We start from the raw sequence: 17,572 nt of genomic DNA, 5'->3' as shown, positions 1-17,572 counted from the left end.
ATATGCTCCGGCTAACTGGTCTCCATGGGAGCGCCGGGAAGCTGAGCTTTCGCACGTGCATGTGTGCCAGCTGAGGTTTCCAGTGTGCACATGTGCGCCGGCTAGCTGGTCTTCACATGTGCATGAGTAACAGAAACCGGAAGACCAGGTGACTGGAGTGAATGCGCTTGCAGGAAACTGGAAGCTCAGCTTCCCAGCGCGCACATGCACTGGGGAACTGTTTTTCACATGCATGCTGGGAAGCTGCTCTTCCGGTTTCTGGTGCTCCCCTGTGCGCGTGCTCCCATTTCGGCACTCAGTGCCAAAAATGATCGCCAACACTGCTCTAGGACAAAGTATTCTTTGGATTTCTTCATGAAAAAACCTTTATACTGTTTTCATATAAAAGAAACTATTGCCCAAACCTCAGAAATAAAAGTTGTCCATCCTGGATCTGAAAATGAAAACTTACATTGAATTTCAAGGCTTAAATATGCATAACTAAAGTATAACAAATATATACATTATTATTTACAGTACCATCAAATACCCGTGGTCTTCTTTAAAAAGTTACTCTTCTGTTAACAAATAATATCAAATATCACAATGTGGTAGAAAGAAAACGTATTCAGTTCCTCATTGCCAACATGGCATTTATGTCCCAAATGAGATTCCGCAATTGATCCATGATTTGCTTCAGCTGTTGATTCTTCTGTTTCAGTTTCTGTGAAAAGAGATTGGGGGCGGGGGGAATAAATTGTCAACAGCGCGGCTTGTTTGGGCTACACACTGTGAATTTTAATTGAGGCAATGGCAGTATGCAGGACAGCAAAAAAAAAAAAAAAGTCTATTGCTCAGTGCCAAATCGAGGTAGAAAGCTCAAGATTAATAGCCGATAGCCATTGTCTGGAAAGAGAATGAGTTAAGAGGCAGTCAAAGAAGAGCATCGTTTGGCCTATCTTGATTTCCCAACTGTAGGCTGCAACTTCTATGCCTATTTGAAATAAAACAGCACATATCTCCTTTCTTAAAGAGATATTTCCCCATTAGCAAGCTTATGTCAATATAGGGGCTACAGGAATAAGAGCACTGAAAATAAGGAAAACACGGGCTCTGATAAAGAGGCAATATGAAGATGATAGGAGAGGCAGTTTGGGATTGTGGTTAAGAAACCAGGAGACTGTGAGTTCTAGTCCCGCCTTAAGAGATGAAGCCAGCTGGGTGACCTTGGACGATCTAGTAGTTGTGCTCTCTTAACCCCAGGAAGTAGGTAATGACAAACCACTTCTGCAGCCTTGCCAAGAAAATTGTAGGGATTAGTCCAGGCCAGGAGTCAACAATGGCAGAAAAGAATAGAAAAGAGGAAAAGGAAAAAAAAAGAAAAGAAAAAGGATATTATAAGACTATATTTATGTCAGAGATAGAAAACCCTTTGCCATTTAAATCCTACTGATTTAACCAGGTTGCCTCGCTGCTAGCCATGCATGCTAAAAACTGACATTCAGTAGTATCTGGAAAGCAACAAATTCCACACACCGATTTAGCCCCTAGCAGGCACCTTTCGATATTGTGGAATAAATACCTTGTTTTCCCGAAAATAAAACCTCCCCGGATAATAAGCCCAATTGGGCTTTTGAGCGCATGCGCTAAAATAAGCCTTCCCTGATAATATTGCAACACAGCAGCAACCATGAGGAGGCCAGGCTCACTGCCTCCTGCACCTCAAAAATAAAAAGACCTCCCTCAAAATAAGGCCAAATACTTATTTCGGGGATCAAAAGAAAATAAGACCCTGCCTTATTATTGGGGAAACATGGTAAGTACCTGGGAAGTTCTTTATTTACCCCTGAAGGGTCCATGCAGAAGTTCAGCCCTTCATTTTCCAGGGTTCTTAAACCACGCAGAGAATGTACAGAGGGATTACAGAATGATCCCTACTGCAGGAACTGGTTTTAAACATGGGAGCAAAGCTTTGCAATACCCACGCTGCCTCTTTGAAGGAGAAACTCACTGGAAGATTCTACTTTACAGTAGAATGACGCTTACATCTTGGAAGGATTAACAACTGGTAGATGGAGCCATGGGGGGGGGGGGCCCTACCAGCTCTGCAGATAACTTTGCCAATATAAACTTGATTTCCAGCTGAGACTAATCCTGTTGCATGAAAATGAATAATCAAGCAGAATTCTATTAGGTTTGAAAGATCTACCAATAACTCGTTGGAACTAGAAATAGAAATCTAAGGCACCATTCTGCTCAGCAGGGGTTTTAGTAACAAAGACAACTTTTACCTACATTTGCCTGTTGTTTTAAAAGATGGTGACTAATTTATGAACCTAGCATGCATTTATATTTATTTATTACTCTAAGTAGGTTTGCCATATCTACTCAGAAATTAAAACCCAGAGTTGAGCAGCACTTCATCTCAGGCCACAAGGGCTTGAATTTTACCCTCAATATTTAAGGAACAAAGGAAATGAAAACCATAGTAAGTGAAGACAAAGCTTAGAAAAACTGAAGGCAGCCCCTTCTTTTCCCAATTTAAAACCATCTGTTTAACGCCACAAAACCGGACTGCCTCCGCAAAGCATTGTTCAAATAGGTTGTATTAATGACTGGCGTAGAGATGAATTAAGTTACTACAAAGTTCTGTCAAATGTGGTATTGAAGCAGTTTGATTTTTGCCAAGGCCAAAAATTATAGCTTAGTCTGTGCTTTCTCTATGACTGAGAACTGAGGCATTTGCAATTTCGGTCTCACAGTGTGATGTCACTTAGATCTCTCTGCATAAAGAATGTAATACTCATTTTCCCCTCCACCCAAATCCATTTTACATTCAGTCCCAAAGTAATAATGTTCAATTTGGTTCGGCTGCATAGCATTTTGCCTCCTAGGTTAGCAAGCTCAATCTGAATTTGCAGTTAAAGATAGGAGCCATGCCTACTCAGGCATATTTTATCGGATGAATGTTTTTCCTGGGGTTCAGCTCTTTAGATTTTAGTGCTACACACTGTGTGGCTTTCCTTCTCAACTGCCCCATGGGGTTCTCTCCAGACTGCAACAGGAATGCCATACCATGCTGTGACTTTTAAACTAGATAGTGCTCAATGGATTTTGCTTTGTGTTGTTTAGTTTCTTTGAGGAACTCTTGACATAGTTGAATACCTACAAATACTGCAATGTATTTCATGTCTATATTAAGTTAACAGGGCTGTACTAAACCTTTCTAAAGCCCATTTCATATTATAGATCAGTGCTTTTCAAAGTTACAGAATAACAGAGTTGGAAGACACCTTTGAGGTCTTCAAGCCTTCAAGCAGAAGACCCTATACCATTTCAGACAAATGGTTGTCCAGTCTCTTCTTAAAAGACTCCAGTGGTGGGGCACTCACAACTTCTGAAAGCAAACCATTCTACTTGTTAATTTTTCTCCCTGTTCGGAAGTTTCCCCTTAGGTATCTAACTGCTTCTCTCCTTGAGTAGTTTCCATCCGTTGTTTCTGGTTTTGCCTTCTGCTGCTTTGGAAAATAGGTTGACCCCCTCTTCTTGGAAATATTGGAACACTGCTATCATGTCCCCCCATCCTTCTTTTCCCTAGACCAGCTATACCCAATTCTTCCAACCGTTCTTCATGTGTTTTAGTCTCTAGGCCCTTAATCACCTTAGTTGCTTTTTTCTGCACTTTTTCCAAAGTCTCAACGTCTTTTTTATAATGTGGGAACCAAAACTGGATGCAGTACTCCAGATGTGGTCTTACTATGGTTTGTATAGTGGTAATACGTCACATGATCTTGACTTGGCAACTTTAACATGGAACTTCAACTTTTTAGCTCAAAGCTAGTTGGGGAATTCTGGGAGCTGAAGCCCACACATCTTAAAGTTCCCAGGTTTTAAAAACACTGTTATAGATCAAACTCAAGATACATTTTGTTGAGGAAACTTAAAATATTTAGTAGAGGCTCTCTCCCTGTCCCGTCCCCCACCCCACTCCTTTCAATGAGTTAAATGTGAGAAATTGTTGAATTTCTTTCATATCTGGCGAAAAGTCCATTTCCAACTGCTAAACTTAATTACTTTTCAGCTGCTGTAGCTGTAATAAAACCTCTGCAATAAAGTTACAATGAGAAACATACTTTATTTTTACAGCAGAGAAAAAAAAATTGCATATTATGGCTGGTGGAAAATAAATTCAAATTATCTAGCCAACCTTTTTCTTTCGTATTTTAGAAGCGCTCTAAAGAATGAAATCCTATAAAGTTTACTAGCTCTTCTTTTGCCAGCCATTTGTCACAGGGACAGCTGTCTGGAGAGATGCTTTTTAAACATGTCAAATAATAACAGGTAAAAACTTGAACAGAAAATCAAGAAGACGATGAAGTAATCTAGAAAACACACATTAATACACAGCCCCAGTAAGAGAAGGATTTCAGAACTTCAAATGGAGAAGAAAGGTGTGTTTCTATATAAACTAATTTTAAAGTTAATGATTTTATATGTCCTTTTTTTCTGGTAGAGGCATGGAAACTTTTCCCTCTGCTTCTAGTTTTAGGACCATACACACAGAAAAATTGGAAGCAACATTTGGCTACATAAATCCAATCATTTTATTACAGCTGCTGTATTGCCAGCTTTGTTAACTCCTCCTTCGCAAAAAGTGCGTTTCTACGTTTTACTAGCACAATCAGTCTTCACTGAGGTGATCAACTCCATAATCATCCTTGCCTCATTACCTCATCCCGGCCCACTGGTCAGAAAGGGAAGGATGCTGAAATTAAAGGATTTTGACTGGCAGGATCCAGGAAGAGGACCTTCTGTGCCGTTGCCTTCAGCCTTTGGCACATTCTACCCAAACACCCTAAAGTGAAGTGGTTCCTCACTCTCCCAACCTTTCAGAAATGCCTGAAGAACTGGATCTGCTGCCTTGCTTGGGGTTCATGCAGGCGCCTTGAAATCTCCCCCTCCCTCACCTTCTAACTTGGAATTATAACTCTCTTGGCCTCCTAATAAATTATATATATATATATATATATATATATATATATATATATATATATATATATATATATATATATATATAATATATATATGTGTGTGTGTGTGTGTGTGTGTGTGTGTGTGTGTGTTTATTTGGCTGATAAATAAATAAAGGGAGACTAGTATAGATTTATCAGCACAAATAAAAAAAACAACACAATATACAAAGGCAACAGTAAAATATTGGGTTTCTGTCGTGATGGACTCTTGTGACGAGCCGATTGACAGATGATGGAAGCAGTTAGCTTCCTCCCATAATTGGGGCTTACCAGGGGTTGTTAAAATCTAATAAAAATCTATATATATATATATATATATATATATATATATATATATATTATATATATATAATATATTATAATATATATATATATATATATATATATACATACATACATACATACACATATATATATACACATATATATATACACATACATACATACATACATACATACATACACACATATACATACATACACACACACACACACACATATACCTACATACATATACACATACATACATACACACACACACACACACACACACACACACACACACTTTTACATTTTACTTCCACACTGCCTCTGTGTGTTTCTTTGTGAAGGAGATGGGCAGTTCCTAAAATAAATGAATAATAAACAAATGGCAGAATAGAATAGAATAGAAATAGAATAGAATATTCTTTATTGGCCAAGAGTGGTTGGACACACAAGGAATTTGTCTTTGGTGCATAAAAGCTATAAGTGATAAATCATGATCATAATCATCATAAAAATACATTCATCATAAATCATAAGATACAACACTTAGTGATAGAATCAACACAAATCATACTAGGAAACTAAATAAAACAATATAAAACGTAAAGATACAAACAACAAAGTTATAGTCATAAGTAGAAATGGAGATAGGTAATAGGAAAGATGACAGCATGCGCGCACCGGAACCCGAAAGAGCAGCTGGCGGCAGCACCCGTGCCCTCAGAGAGAGCTCTGTGTGCTACCCCTGGCACGCGGGCCATAGGTTTGCCATCACAGCCCTATAGCATCTTTTTGAGGGGAGAAGTAATAAACAAACAAAAAAATAAGCAAAGCAGTCATTAAGGTCCAGTCCAGATAAACAGGAACTCATCCATCTGTCATCTTTTCTTTTTGGATTTCAGGCCTGCCACACTTTCTACTGTGGGAAAATGCAAAGTGGGAAAGTGGGGGAACCTTAACCCTAACCCTGACACCATCTTGTGTTCCTCTTGTTTCAAATAGCAGGCCTTTAAAAAAAAAATCCAAAGATTTGGATTCAGAAAGAGGGAGGGATCGATACCAGGTTTCGATGCCCAAACATTCCTTCCCCTCTTGCTGGGACCTGAAAAGAATGTTTTTTAAAGCTCCACTGATCAAATGTATAATTTCTCAACCTCAAGTGCTAACTTTGCTAGTTGATTAACATACCATTAAATGTTCTCTCACTTTAAAGAGTGTTAGTAGCTCAAGACATTTTAGAAGGGCGTGTGCTCTCCCAGAAGATCAGGACTTTATATAGTGGAAGGGCTCAGTAACTCCAGCAGCTTCTTGAGAGCAAGGTAGATTTAAACCTGAGGTCATCACTGACAATAAGGTAAAAAGGAGAGGGTCGAAGTGAAGTATAGTTCAAGAAGGGAGAGGAGAAGAGGTCTTTGCAGGGATGAAAGAAACCAATACACCAGAAACTTCAAAACCAAACCTAGGAGAAGGCAACTGCAACTCATATAACTGTCAGGCCTGCAAGCCATCTTTTCTTTTTTGGACTTCAGGCCTGCCACACTTTCTATTATTCTACTATGCAGTTTCTATTGTGGGAAAATAGGAGGGAGGATTATACAGAGTTGGGTGATATGTAGCCATAAAAAAATTATTTCTAGAAATCCAAGGTCATCCTTTGTCTCTGCACCTGGCCGGAACTGGATGGGTGGAAGGTGCCAGCGTGGCAGTGGAAGATTGGACCATGTGATAGACTTGCGGATGTTGGGGCAGGATCTTGAACTTTCAACTGGGTGGGAAAACCTGGAAGCTTTCAGATTTGGAGTTTCCCAGATGACCAACATGGCTCTCTTAATAAATTGGAACTTTGAAGAATCCTTTGCCTCGGACTCTGATTTATTTTTGGATGCTATTTGGAACCCAGACAATAACTGGTTGCAGACAAAGAAATATCCACTATGGGCATGGCGGAAATATCTACACAAGTAGGTGACGAAAGCTGAAAGGACTTCTCTAATTACCAGAGAGGAATGCTGAATTTTTCACAAGTAGGTTTGGAGGCGATATTGCCAACTTTAATAGCTACCAGTAGTGATTATGCCAGAGGAGTTTTTACATCTCAAAAGGACAGAGAACAGGGGATGTAAAAAAGACCGAAGCAAAGATAAATTGTAATAGCTGATGCAAAGCGCAGTGGATGTTTTAGAAGTAAGGGAAACTCGGAGAAGTGGAAGCCTTTTAAATCAGGTGGTTGTGCAAAGCATTAAGGCCACTGCCAAAAGAATGATGTTCCAAAGGGCGTTACTAATTTGACTGTACGAGTAATTCTGAGTTGATTTCAGAGAGTACAAGTTGCAAAGTGTCTGCAATCTTTTGAAGCAGATGCATCTTTTCTTGGCATTTCAGAATAGCTATGGCAGGCAGCCATGCAATCCCAGGAAAAGACCCAGCTGCTTTATAGACAATTGCTAATGTTTGAACTCTTCTGAACTCCAAAGCACCTTTGGGGAAATAACATCTGAAAAGCCATAATAGCTGAATATGTGCTTGGTTACAAGCCAACTGCATTGCACTCGTGTCAGAAGCACCAAAGTGTTTCTGGGTGGAAGGGATTAGCCGGTGATGTCACCATTGCCCAGGACATGCCCAGTTGCAGCCTCCTTTCATGTCCCTATTAGCAGCTGGAGCAAAGGATGAGAGCTCATGCTGCTCCATGGCAGAACTTGGGTCTCAAACGCAGGCTTGCTGCTTGTCAAACCAGCATCCTAACCATGTGAGCCACCATGCTCTTTACAATCCAATGAGATAGTATCCATTAGAATTGGCGAACACCCAATGAACATCAATGTTAGAAAGAATACGTGCTTGCTGCAGATATCATTGTAGAAGAACTGAAAAATTCTATCAACATTTAAGAGATGTTAAATGCAAGAAAATATATTGCAATACAATAGGCAACTGTAATATAAAATTGGCCCAAACAGAGGCATGGGAAGTCAAATGCAAATTAGAGTAATGGTCTGCTTATGAAATGCTAACAAGTTTGAGGCCATGTATAATTCTGTAGAGAGAGAAATGTACAGGTTAAATTAAAACAAAAATAAAAAAGTAAATGTACCAGTAAGATTTGACTTGCAGGGCATACTTCTCCAGAATACAAAATCAAAGTAGAGAACAGATTCGGGGTGCTTAATTTATGTGGAAAAAAGAGAGAGCTACTGAAGAGACAAGATCCGTGAAGGGAAGTGGAAAATTTCAAAGGGAAAAATATCCAAGTTGTTTTTAAAACAAGTTAACATGATAACCAAAAAGAAAAAAAAGGAATATGAAAACCTTAAAAAACAAAGAAGGGATTGATGATTGAGTATGGACACAAAGAAGAAAACATGAGGAAACTAATGAAGGACGCTAACAAATAAAACAACAAGAAAGGAAAAATAAGACAATTTTTAGATGAAAGTAATGAAAAGTAACTGTGGAAGAGACTTAATGGGGGCAAATAAAGCTGAAGAAAGACGGAAAGACTGTAGGAAGATCGTTTTTAAAATAGAACAGAAACCACTGCAGAGAATGAATACATATAGAAACATCTAGAATTAAACAGGAAAGCAACCTGGACAATAGGAGATCAGTAAAAGTACTAATAGCTCTATTGCCACAAATATGGAAAAAAATGTGTAGCCTAGATTGGAAAGATTAATACACATACTTGTACCAAGAAATGGAAATGAAATTAAAAAGAGTATGAAAATTAACATTATATAAAAATGTGTAATGGACAGGATAGCGAATATGAGAAAGAAGTTTACCTTCCTATAATTACCTACAGCAAAGCTTTGGTTTAGACCCTATCCAAATATATAATGCATTTTAACACATTAAACTACAGGGATTCACAACAAATCACAACAATGACAAAAGTGTGGCATGAAAAAACAACTGCCGTTTTGTACCTGCTTTCTGACACTGAATGCAAGTATGCAAGTTAGACACACCTTTTACCTTACCTCTAGGTATCTAGCTTTGCATTATGTAGAGAAATATCAGATCTTTTGGCTAAGTTAAAAGAATATCTGTATAATAGATTATTATATTATTTATAATATATAATATATAATAGATTATATATAATATATAATATATAATATATATATTATAATATAATATATATATAATTATATATATAATATAATATATAATAGATTATTATATTATATTATATTATATATAATTAAAGCATTTGATTAACAAGAACCTACTGTAATAACTGGATTACAAAACGTGGAGCGATTCACAATTGATAGTGACTGAGCCAAAGAAGATTACAACACTACCCTTAAAAATCTAATTGCTGGAGATAGTTCAAGATGACAATCCCTTCCCCATGAGCCATGATAGCACAGTGGTTAGAGTGCAGAACTGCATGCTACTTCTGCTGCCTATCGGCTGCCTGCAATTTGGCAGTTCAAATCTCACCAGGCTCAAGGTTGACTCAGCCTTCCAAGGTCGGTCAACTGAGGACCCAGATTGTTGGGGGCAATACGCTGACTCTATAAACCGCTTAGAGAGAGCTGTAAAGTACTGTGAAGCAGTATCTAAGTCTAAGTGATATGTAGTCATCACCAGCTGAGCCAGACTTTGATGACACAGAATTAAAAATTGTGCTTAGACCCACAAGAAATATAATCCGTAGGAAATTTCTGTGTAAATGTGTAAGACCTAGTTGGTATGAAATGGGTACAGGATGTTCAAAATATCAGAAGTATATTGATTTCAGATCAACCATGTTTCAAGTTGAGGATCATTTAGAGCTTAAAACAGTTCTGAATGAGCTGGTCCAATCTTGAAGGGACCCAAGATTGGACCAGCTCATTCAGAACTCAAGATACTCTGAATTCAAAATGCTTTTGCATACAGTTGGTATGTAAAAGTAAGTTAAAATCCAGGGCCCATGCAGTCAGGAAAAAAGACAGGTGAAGAGCAGTGTGGAAGATCCTGCAGCTAGTTCTGGCTAAGTATATAGGCTGTCATCAGTGCTACTCAGTCATCAACAACAGGCTAGCCAAAGAGAAAAGCCAGGTCACTGACAACATTATATACTGTGTCGAACCCATTTCTATACAATGAAAGATCACCTCTACAACTTGGCCTTGGTTCTCTAAAAAGTGAAAGGAGGAAAGGACAAAATAAATCTTAGGAGCTGCAGCAAAAGGCAAGCAGCGTAGTATAAAAGAGACGCCTTAAGCACAAGTACATACACATATTTTTAAAAATGCCATAGATTGGAATTCCAGAAATATCATATGCGTAAGAGGGAAATGCATCCAGAATGTAATTTGTACAAAAAGAACAACACCACCAAAAAACCATTCAGCTCCCCTGAATCTGGCTCTTTAATTTAAATAGTAAGTCCTTTCGGCAAAAGAAACTTGACACATTTTAAATTATTCAGATGGCAAGAATATCTCAGTGGCTTCCAGATTTCTTTTCGGATTATAAATGGGGTGTGGAGAGGGAAGAGATTTGCTCATGAATATTTGGTATTGCGAAGTAAGTTTGCTTTTTTTCCCCCGCAACGAAACAAAAACAACAGCCTACTCATCAGTAACAACCCGTGAAAAGTGCTAGCACAAGTGCATAATGTTCTTGGAATCAAGGTGACCTTCCCTAAGCCATTGAACAAAAAAGGAGGAAAGGGAAGGAGAAGAAAAGATAGTCTTACACAGAATTCTGATGTATGAAATTTGCTATGATTATGCAACTAATTGTGCAGCTTTTCCCAGGTTGGCACCTACCAAATGTCCTGAGGTTCAATTCGCATCACACTCGGCCACCTCTGCCCAAAAGCTGGCTGAGATTTGATGGGAGTTCAGATCCAACCATCTAGATTGCCACAGGTTGAGGAAGCTGGTTTAAGGTGACCTGGCTTGAAATGTAGCACAAATACTAAAAGGCTGATAAAATGTCAGCTTCGGACTGCGTAGGTTACAGTGAAAAGCAGCCTTGACTTCCAGCCAATTTAATTCACTTCAATATATGTCTGCATCATTGACAGGGAAGTGCAAATTAAATATTGATTCAGAAATGGTACACACGGTTCATGCCGCCTACTTCGGCTGGCCCTCCATAGAGGGCAACGAACAGAGAGAGCCTCAGTGCCCTTCAAAGAATCAAATGCTGACCCAGAAAAGTTTCCATTCAGATTGTGGCTAAGGTGAGCCTTAGTTCAACCAAAGCTCAAGTTAGCAATCCCAGTTTAAAAGGTTGTCAAAAGAGATAATAGTGCAAGCTAATACTAAGGAAGAAATGAAATTCTGTCTGTGGAGAACAACAAAGCAGCTTTGGAAGTTTTAATTATCATTCAAGAATCAAGGGAAAGCGCTCTATCCATTCAACACTTCAATCCCAGTGAGCAAGTTACAGGTGACTGGGAAAAAGGTGTTCACTATTGCTAGTGACAGATCCCTTAGGTGTTGTACTTCACAGGTTCAAAAACCATTTTTTTGAAGAATGTTTGAAGACAATCAGGGAAAGTTACCCGGTTTCATTCATTGTTCCCCAAAGTTTTCCTGGCATAACTTGAGAAGAATGTCGGATTTAGACTGGACTTGATAGAAATGGGACCATGACATCTTTTTCAGGAAATAGCTTGTTGATCAGAAAGGTTGGCAGTTCAAATCCCTAGTGTCGCGTAACGGAGGGAGCGCCCGTTACTTGTCCCAGCTTCTGCCAACCTAGCAGTTTGAAAGCATGTAAAAATGCAAGTAAAAAAATAGGAAACACCTTTGGTGGGATAGTAACAGTGTTTCGTGCGCCTTTAGCGTTTAGTCATGCCGGCCACATGACCTTGCAGATGTCTTCAGACAGCGCTGGCTCTTCGGTTTTACTCAATGAAATCCTTTACAGGTAGTCCTTGCTTAAAGACCACAACTGGGATTGGCAATTTCATCGCCAAGGTATTAAGCAAGATGTCATGTGATTGTGATAGACTTATGCCCTTGCTTCCATTGCAGTCATCAAGCAAACCACTTGCAGTTGTTAAGTAAGACATGAAATTTCAGAGTCAGATTCACTTGTCAGAAGCTGGCTGTGAAATGTCCAGATAACTATCATGTGACTTGGGGATGCCACCATGGTTGCAAGCACGAGGACTGGTTGTAAAGTTGCTTATTCAGCACCAACATGATTTTGAAGTCACTAAACAGAGCAGATGCCAAACGAGAACTACCTGTATAGTAGCTCCCCCCACCCAACCTTTTGGGCACCAGAGACCAGTTCCAGGGGAAGTTTTTTCATGGTCGGGGGGGGGGGGGTATAGTTTCCTGTGCTGCGTGCATCCTGCGGAAGGGGTTTCGCTTGTTTGTGCAGCCCAGTTTCTGGCATGCCACGAGGTTGGTGACCCCTGCTGTATAGGACTTTCATAACCTTCTATTTCAATTACATTTGTCTGATATATAATTTTTTTTAGCGTATGGCATGTGTTAGCCAGGGATCACAGAGGTGGCTGGCTGCCTGTGGAAGGAATTTTTTCAGGCGGTGTTATCTTTACCCACGCAGTGCCTGAATGGTGTTAGGCAATCGGGGGGTGGGGGGGGCTCCTTTCTTATCCCTACGTGGTTCATTTGCTCACAGGAATCGAGCTGCCAACCTCAGCAGTGCGTAGGCCCAGCGATTCTTACCACGTGAGCCATCACGGCATCCTGTCTGATACTAATATCCTGGAATACAGCAATTTATGACCAGAACTGGGAAATGGAGGGTGCTCAGATGACTCACAAGAAGATGTGCTCCTTCATCATGGAGCAGCCTTTCCCTGGGAATAAAATTTTGCTCTGACATTGCTGGCCTTGAAGAACCAGCTCAAAGTAGAGCTTTTCTGGAACACTTTTTAAAATTAATTGGATAACTTCATAGGAATTCCTATAGATTGCTCTGCTTGTAAGTTAATATTGATTTGATTGGCCCTGTTCTTTTCCATTATATTAATTATACCGTGATTATTTGTATAGCGCCAAGAGTCACACGATTGTGGTAGCATAAAAATCCAATAAATAAATAGCGACTGTCAGATAAGGAACAATGGGGGTGATTTACATCTGTTAAGAATTTATGCCATTCACAAGTTTAAGCACTGCATTTTCTTCAAAGCGATGCAAAAGTCATGTGTGTGATGTGCTGAATCCATCTGCCCGTTACACTTATCCAAAATAAACTAAGCGTAAGAAAGCTATTCCTAATTTTCATTGTAACCTGGGAGGATGTCAAACAATCTTGGCTCTCTCCCTAGAAAATATGGCTACTGTGGGGTACCATTCCTTCCTCTGGCACCAATTATTTATTAGCTTTCAATAGTCCTGAAATTCAGATATTTCACTCAGTGACTGCAGTAATTCCCTTAATAACCGCAGCAAAATAGGTTGGGTATGGTTACATGATGCTTCACTTTATGACAGTACTGCCTAAAGATAATGTTTCCGGTGCCAATTGTGGCTGGAATTTGAGGATTATTGAAAGTTAATAAATAATTGGTGCCAAAGGAGGGAATGGTACCCCAGAGTAGCCCTATTTTCTCTGGAGAGAGCCAAAATTGTTTGATATCTTCCCAGGTTACAATGAAAAGTTACAACAGCACTGAAAAAAGTGACCTGCGGACCATCCTCAAAATTATGACCATCGCACTACCCTCACAGTCACATGATTGCAATTCAGGCACATGGCAGCCAGCTGGCATTTATTGTGGTTGCAGATTTCTGTGATTCTAATTTGCCGTCTTCCCAGCAAAGTCAATGGGGAAGCTGTTCCTTATCTGACAGTTGCTATTTATTTATTGGATTTTTATGTTACTACAATCGTGTGACTCTTGGCGCTATACAAATAATCACGGTATAATTAATATAATGGAAAAGAACAGGACCAATCAAATCAATATTAACTTACAAGCGGAGCAATCTATAGGAATTCCTATGATGTTATCCAATTAATTTTAAAAAGTGTTCCAGAAAAGTTCTACCTTGAGCTGGTTCTTCAAGGCCAGCAATGTCAGAGCCATGGTAGCGCAGTGGTTAAAGTGCAGTACTGCAGGCTACTTCTGCTGACTGCCAGCTGTCTGCAATTTGGCAGTTCGAATCTCACCAGGCTCAAGGTTGACTCAGCCTTCCATCCTTTTGAGGTGGGTAAAATGAGGACCCGGATTGTTGGGGGCAATAGGCTGACTCTGTAAACCGCATAGAGAGAGCTGGAAAGCAGTGCGAAGCGGTATATAAGTCTAAATGCTATTGCTATCTGAGGGAGCAGGATGGTAGAGCACTGCTCTGAGAACAGGGCAGCAACTTTCTTCTTTCCCTTTGGTTTTATGCTGGAAAATATTACAAAGAGTGGCAACATATAACACATTTTGGATGCCGAGGACAGGTTACATGAAAAGAGGTTTTTCCGTGGAGTGGAGGGGGTGTGATTTCTCAAGCGGTCTGCATCCCACTGCATACTTCACTTGTGTGAGTGGCCCGGTTTCTGGCATGCTGCGGCCCAGCGCGGGTCCACAACAGTTGGGGACCCTAAGGTAATACGAAGCTGCTTTAGGCTTGATGATACGGGCCCTTGCATGTCTATTCAGTTTTAGGTTCTGCTAAGCTCAATGCAACTGACTGAGCCATAGAACTGTAAAGCCGAAGCCAAAGCAGTAGTGCACATATGAGCTCTGAAATGTTTTGCTCGTTTATGTGGTTTTCATGTGGTATCAGTTAGGGTGTTTATTTTAAGCAGGGTTGCTCTGTAGAAACTAATAAATATTTATCCCATTATTTTGAAAAAGTGCCCTTCCAAAATATATATTTTTAAAACCAGGAGAATATATTGCAATTTTTTTTTGAAGGGCAAAAAGAGGTTTGCTGGTAAGGTTTCAAGGCAAAAATCATAATGCAGTGATACCACTGTACTTTTTAAAGAAGCGATTAAATTATATCATAAACATTTATGAAATTCCTCATACAAGATCACTCCAAGGAGGATGATAAACAAATCAGCATTTGTCTACAAGGGCAAAATGTATAACCTCCCCAAAAGAGATTGTAAAATATATTAACAGTTAAGGAACGCAAAGCACTCGCATAAATTTATATTACAGTAAAATCCTATGTAATGTTAGATTATTAGTTTAGTCTAATACTTTGCTTTTCCAAATCCACACTGTGCTATTTGGCTTTTTTTTTTTTTTTTTTTTTTTTTGCTTTTTTTAGACACTCCTTTATATTGAAATCCAATGCTTCCTCGCATCCTTTTTCTCACTAATTGGCAATGACAGAAACTGAAATGTCAGACTGGTTCTTTTGAAAGCAATTTTTCACCTTTCCGAGATATTTTAATGACTGAAATATTATTATTTTTTTTAAAAAAAAAGCACGGGGATTTGTAGCTTTATTGTGGCCAAAAAAAAAAAAGTCTGCAGTCAAAAGACGACTATATATAATGCATGAATTATATCTTTATGCTGGAAGAAAGGAAACAATGAACAACAACAACAAAAATGCCGACAGCCCAAGATGTATTCAAGCATTAAATTTCCTCAGGGTTAGAAATGCATGAGTACAGAATAGGGATGTGGCTTTGGGCTTCATTGACTATGCTATACCTGGGTTGCCTGGCCCATTATTCTCCATAAATTTGAAGGTTTCCAATGCAATTTAGAATTCAATGCAATCAGGGTTCTTAATCACGCAGGGTGTCTGTCTATATTACTACATGGAAGGCCAAATGGCAGAAAGCAAGGCTGAACTAGCCAATGCAGTCACCTTTTATTCTATGCATTTCTAATCAAACTTGAATTAGGGCTGTAGTCTGGCATTTCCATATGAACACTCAAATTAGTTTTGCACAGGGATGTTGAAAATAAGACTGCTGGAGCTCAGAGCTTTTTAGACTTCCTATTTACCGTTCATTTTTATATATGTATGCTTACCCAGAGCACTGAGTGAGAATATTTAAGGCATCAGAGATAAATGACACAGCTAATCTGTCCCTTTTTCTCTGCAAGTAAATGAATGTTTTGTCCCTGGCCATCACCCACAGGGTACCTATCCATGTTAACCATTCTGGATTATGGCTGACAGAATCACATAAAAGGATCCATATCTTTGCTCTATCCTGGGGTGAGCAAATTGCGGCTCTGGAGCCGCATGTGGCTCTTTCATCCCTCTGCTGTGGCTCCTTGTCGTTCAAAATATGCGTCACAACTGCCAATGTGCGACACCCGCCAGAACATGATTTATTGAGCTCTTTGACCCCGGAAGGCCAACCATGGATAAATCCAACAAAAGAAAAGTTTCAGAAGAAGACAGAACTTTTAATTCAACTACATATGCTAGTTTTGTGGCTGCTCAGGAAATAGTCAGGCATGGGAAGGATTTTGTGGTTCCCTGTGTTTTCTTTTCTATGGGAAACAGGTCCAAATGGCTCTTTGAATGTTTAAGATTGCCGAACCCTGCTCTATCCCAATATTTTTCAACCTTGGCTACCTTAGGATGTTGGATGGGCATTCTGGGAGATGAAGCCCACACATCTTAAAAGTTGCCAAGGCTGAAAACTACTGCTCTGCCTTGACGGATTGCAGCCAAAATCCTCTGGACCCCAATTTCCCATTTTTCATTCAATGTTTTTTGTATCACAAGACCTTACCTCATCTTATTTGTGCATTTATCTTTGTCAACTCAAGGATCAGTTTTGCAGACAAATGGCTAAAAGACATCACACTTCAAGTACCTTAATCATAAATGCTAATTTGACAGCTGCATTAACTTGGAAGTTAATTTGCAACTGTAGATTTTAACACCAAAGCTGAAAATTTGATTCCATCTTTAGCATAAAAAGCGTGTGTCCCCCTCCCTCCTGCCATGAAGAAATTATGACAAAGACTCACACAATCCCCCTCCGTGCAAAACTGCACGTCACTTTGCAGAAAATAGTTCAGGGGCAGAGACAGAGTTTTTCATTCCTATCGTCTTTCCTGTATCCTCACCATTCAACAACCAACCCCCAAGGTCTCTGAAATCAAAACCTTATCCAGAGATGGACAAGAAGAGGGAAACAGGGCTCTTACTCTATTCTGTCTGGCTTTCTATCATCCTTGGTTCCTGAAGCTTTTCTTACTTCTATTATAGGTTCATCATGCCACTGCACAAGCCTGCCATAAATGACTGTTCCCTGCAAGCCTAACATTTATGTATGCTTATGCCTACAAACTTTGTTCTGCGAGTTAAATCAGTGAGCCAAGGAAAACTCTGCCCACTGCGACAATTAATTTTAGGCCTATGTAGGTTAAACTG

The 17,572-nt window shown here is 39.5% G+C and overlaps 1 protein-coding gene across 4 annotated transcripts in view; it reads right to left on the bottom strand.

Annotated features, from left to right (window-relative positions):
• Positions 1 to 236: 236 nt before the first annotated feature.
• MED30 (mediator complex subunit 30) overlaps positions 237 to 17,572 on the bottom strand; it is a 30,359-nt gene continuing 13,023 nt past the window's right edge. For all 4 annotated transcript variants that reach the window (XM_032223504.1, XM_032223502.1, XM_032223503.1 and 1 more), the window contains exon 5: positions 237 to 703. In XM_032223504.1, the coding sequence (XP_032079395.1) occupies positions 608 to 703 (96 nt within the window). In that variant the 3' untranslated portion in view covers positions 237 to 607. The remainder of the gene's footprint in view (positions 704 to 17,572) is intronic.

Source organism: Thamnophis elegans, chromosome 8 (assembly GCF_009769535.1).
Source record: "Thamnophis elegans isolate rThaEle1 chromosome 8, rThaEle1.pri, whole genome shotgun sequence".
NCBI classification, from domain to species: domain Eukaryota; kingdom Metazoa; phylum Chordata; class Lepidosauria; order Squamata; family Colubridae; genus Thamnophis; species Thamnophis elegans.
Note: the sequence above shows the minus strand (reverse complement) of the source record. Positions and strands in the feature narration are given on the sequence as shown.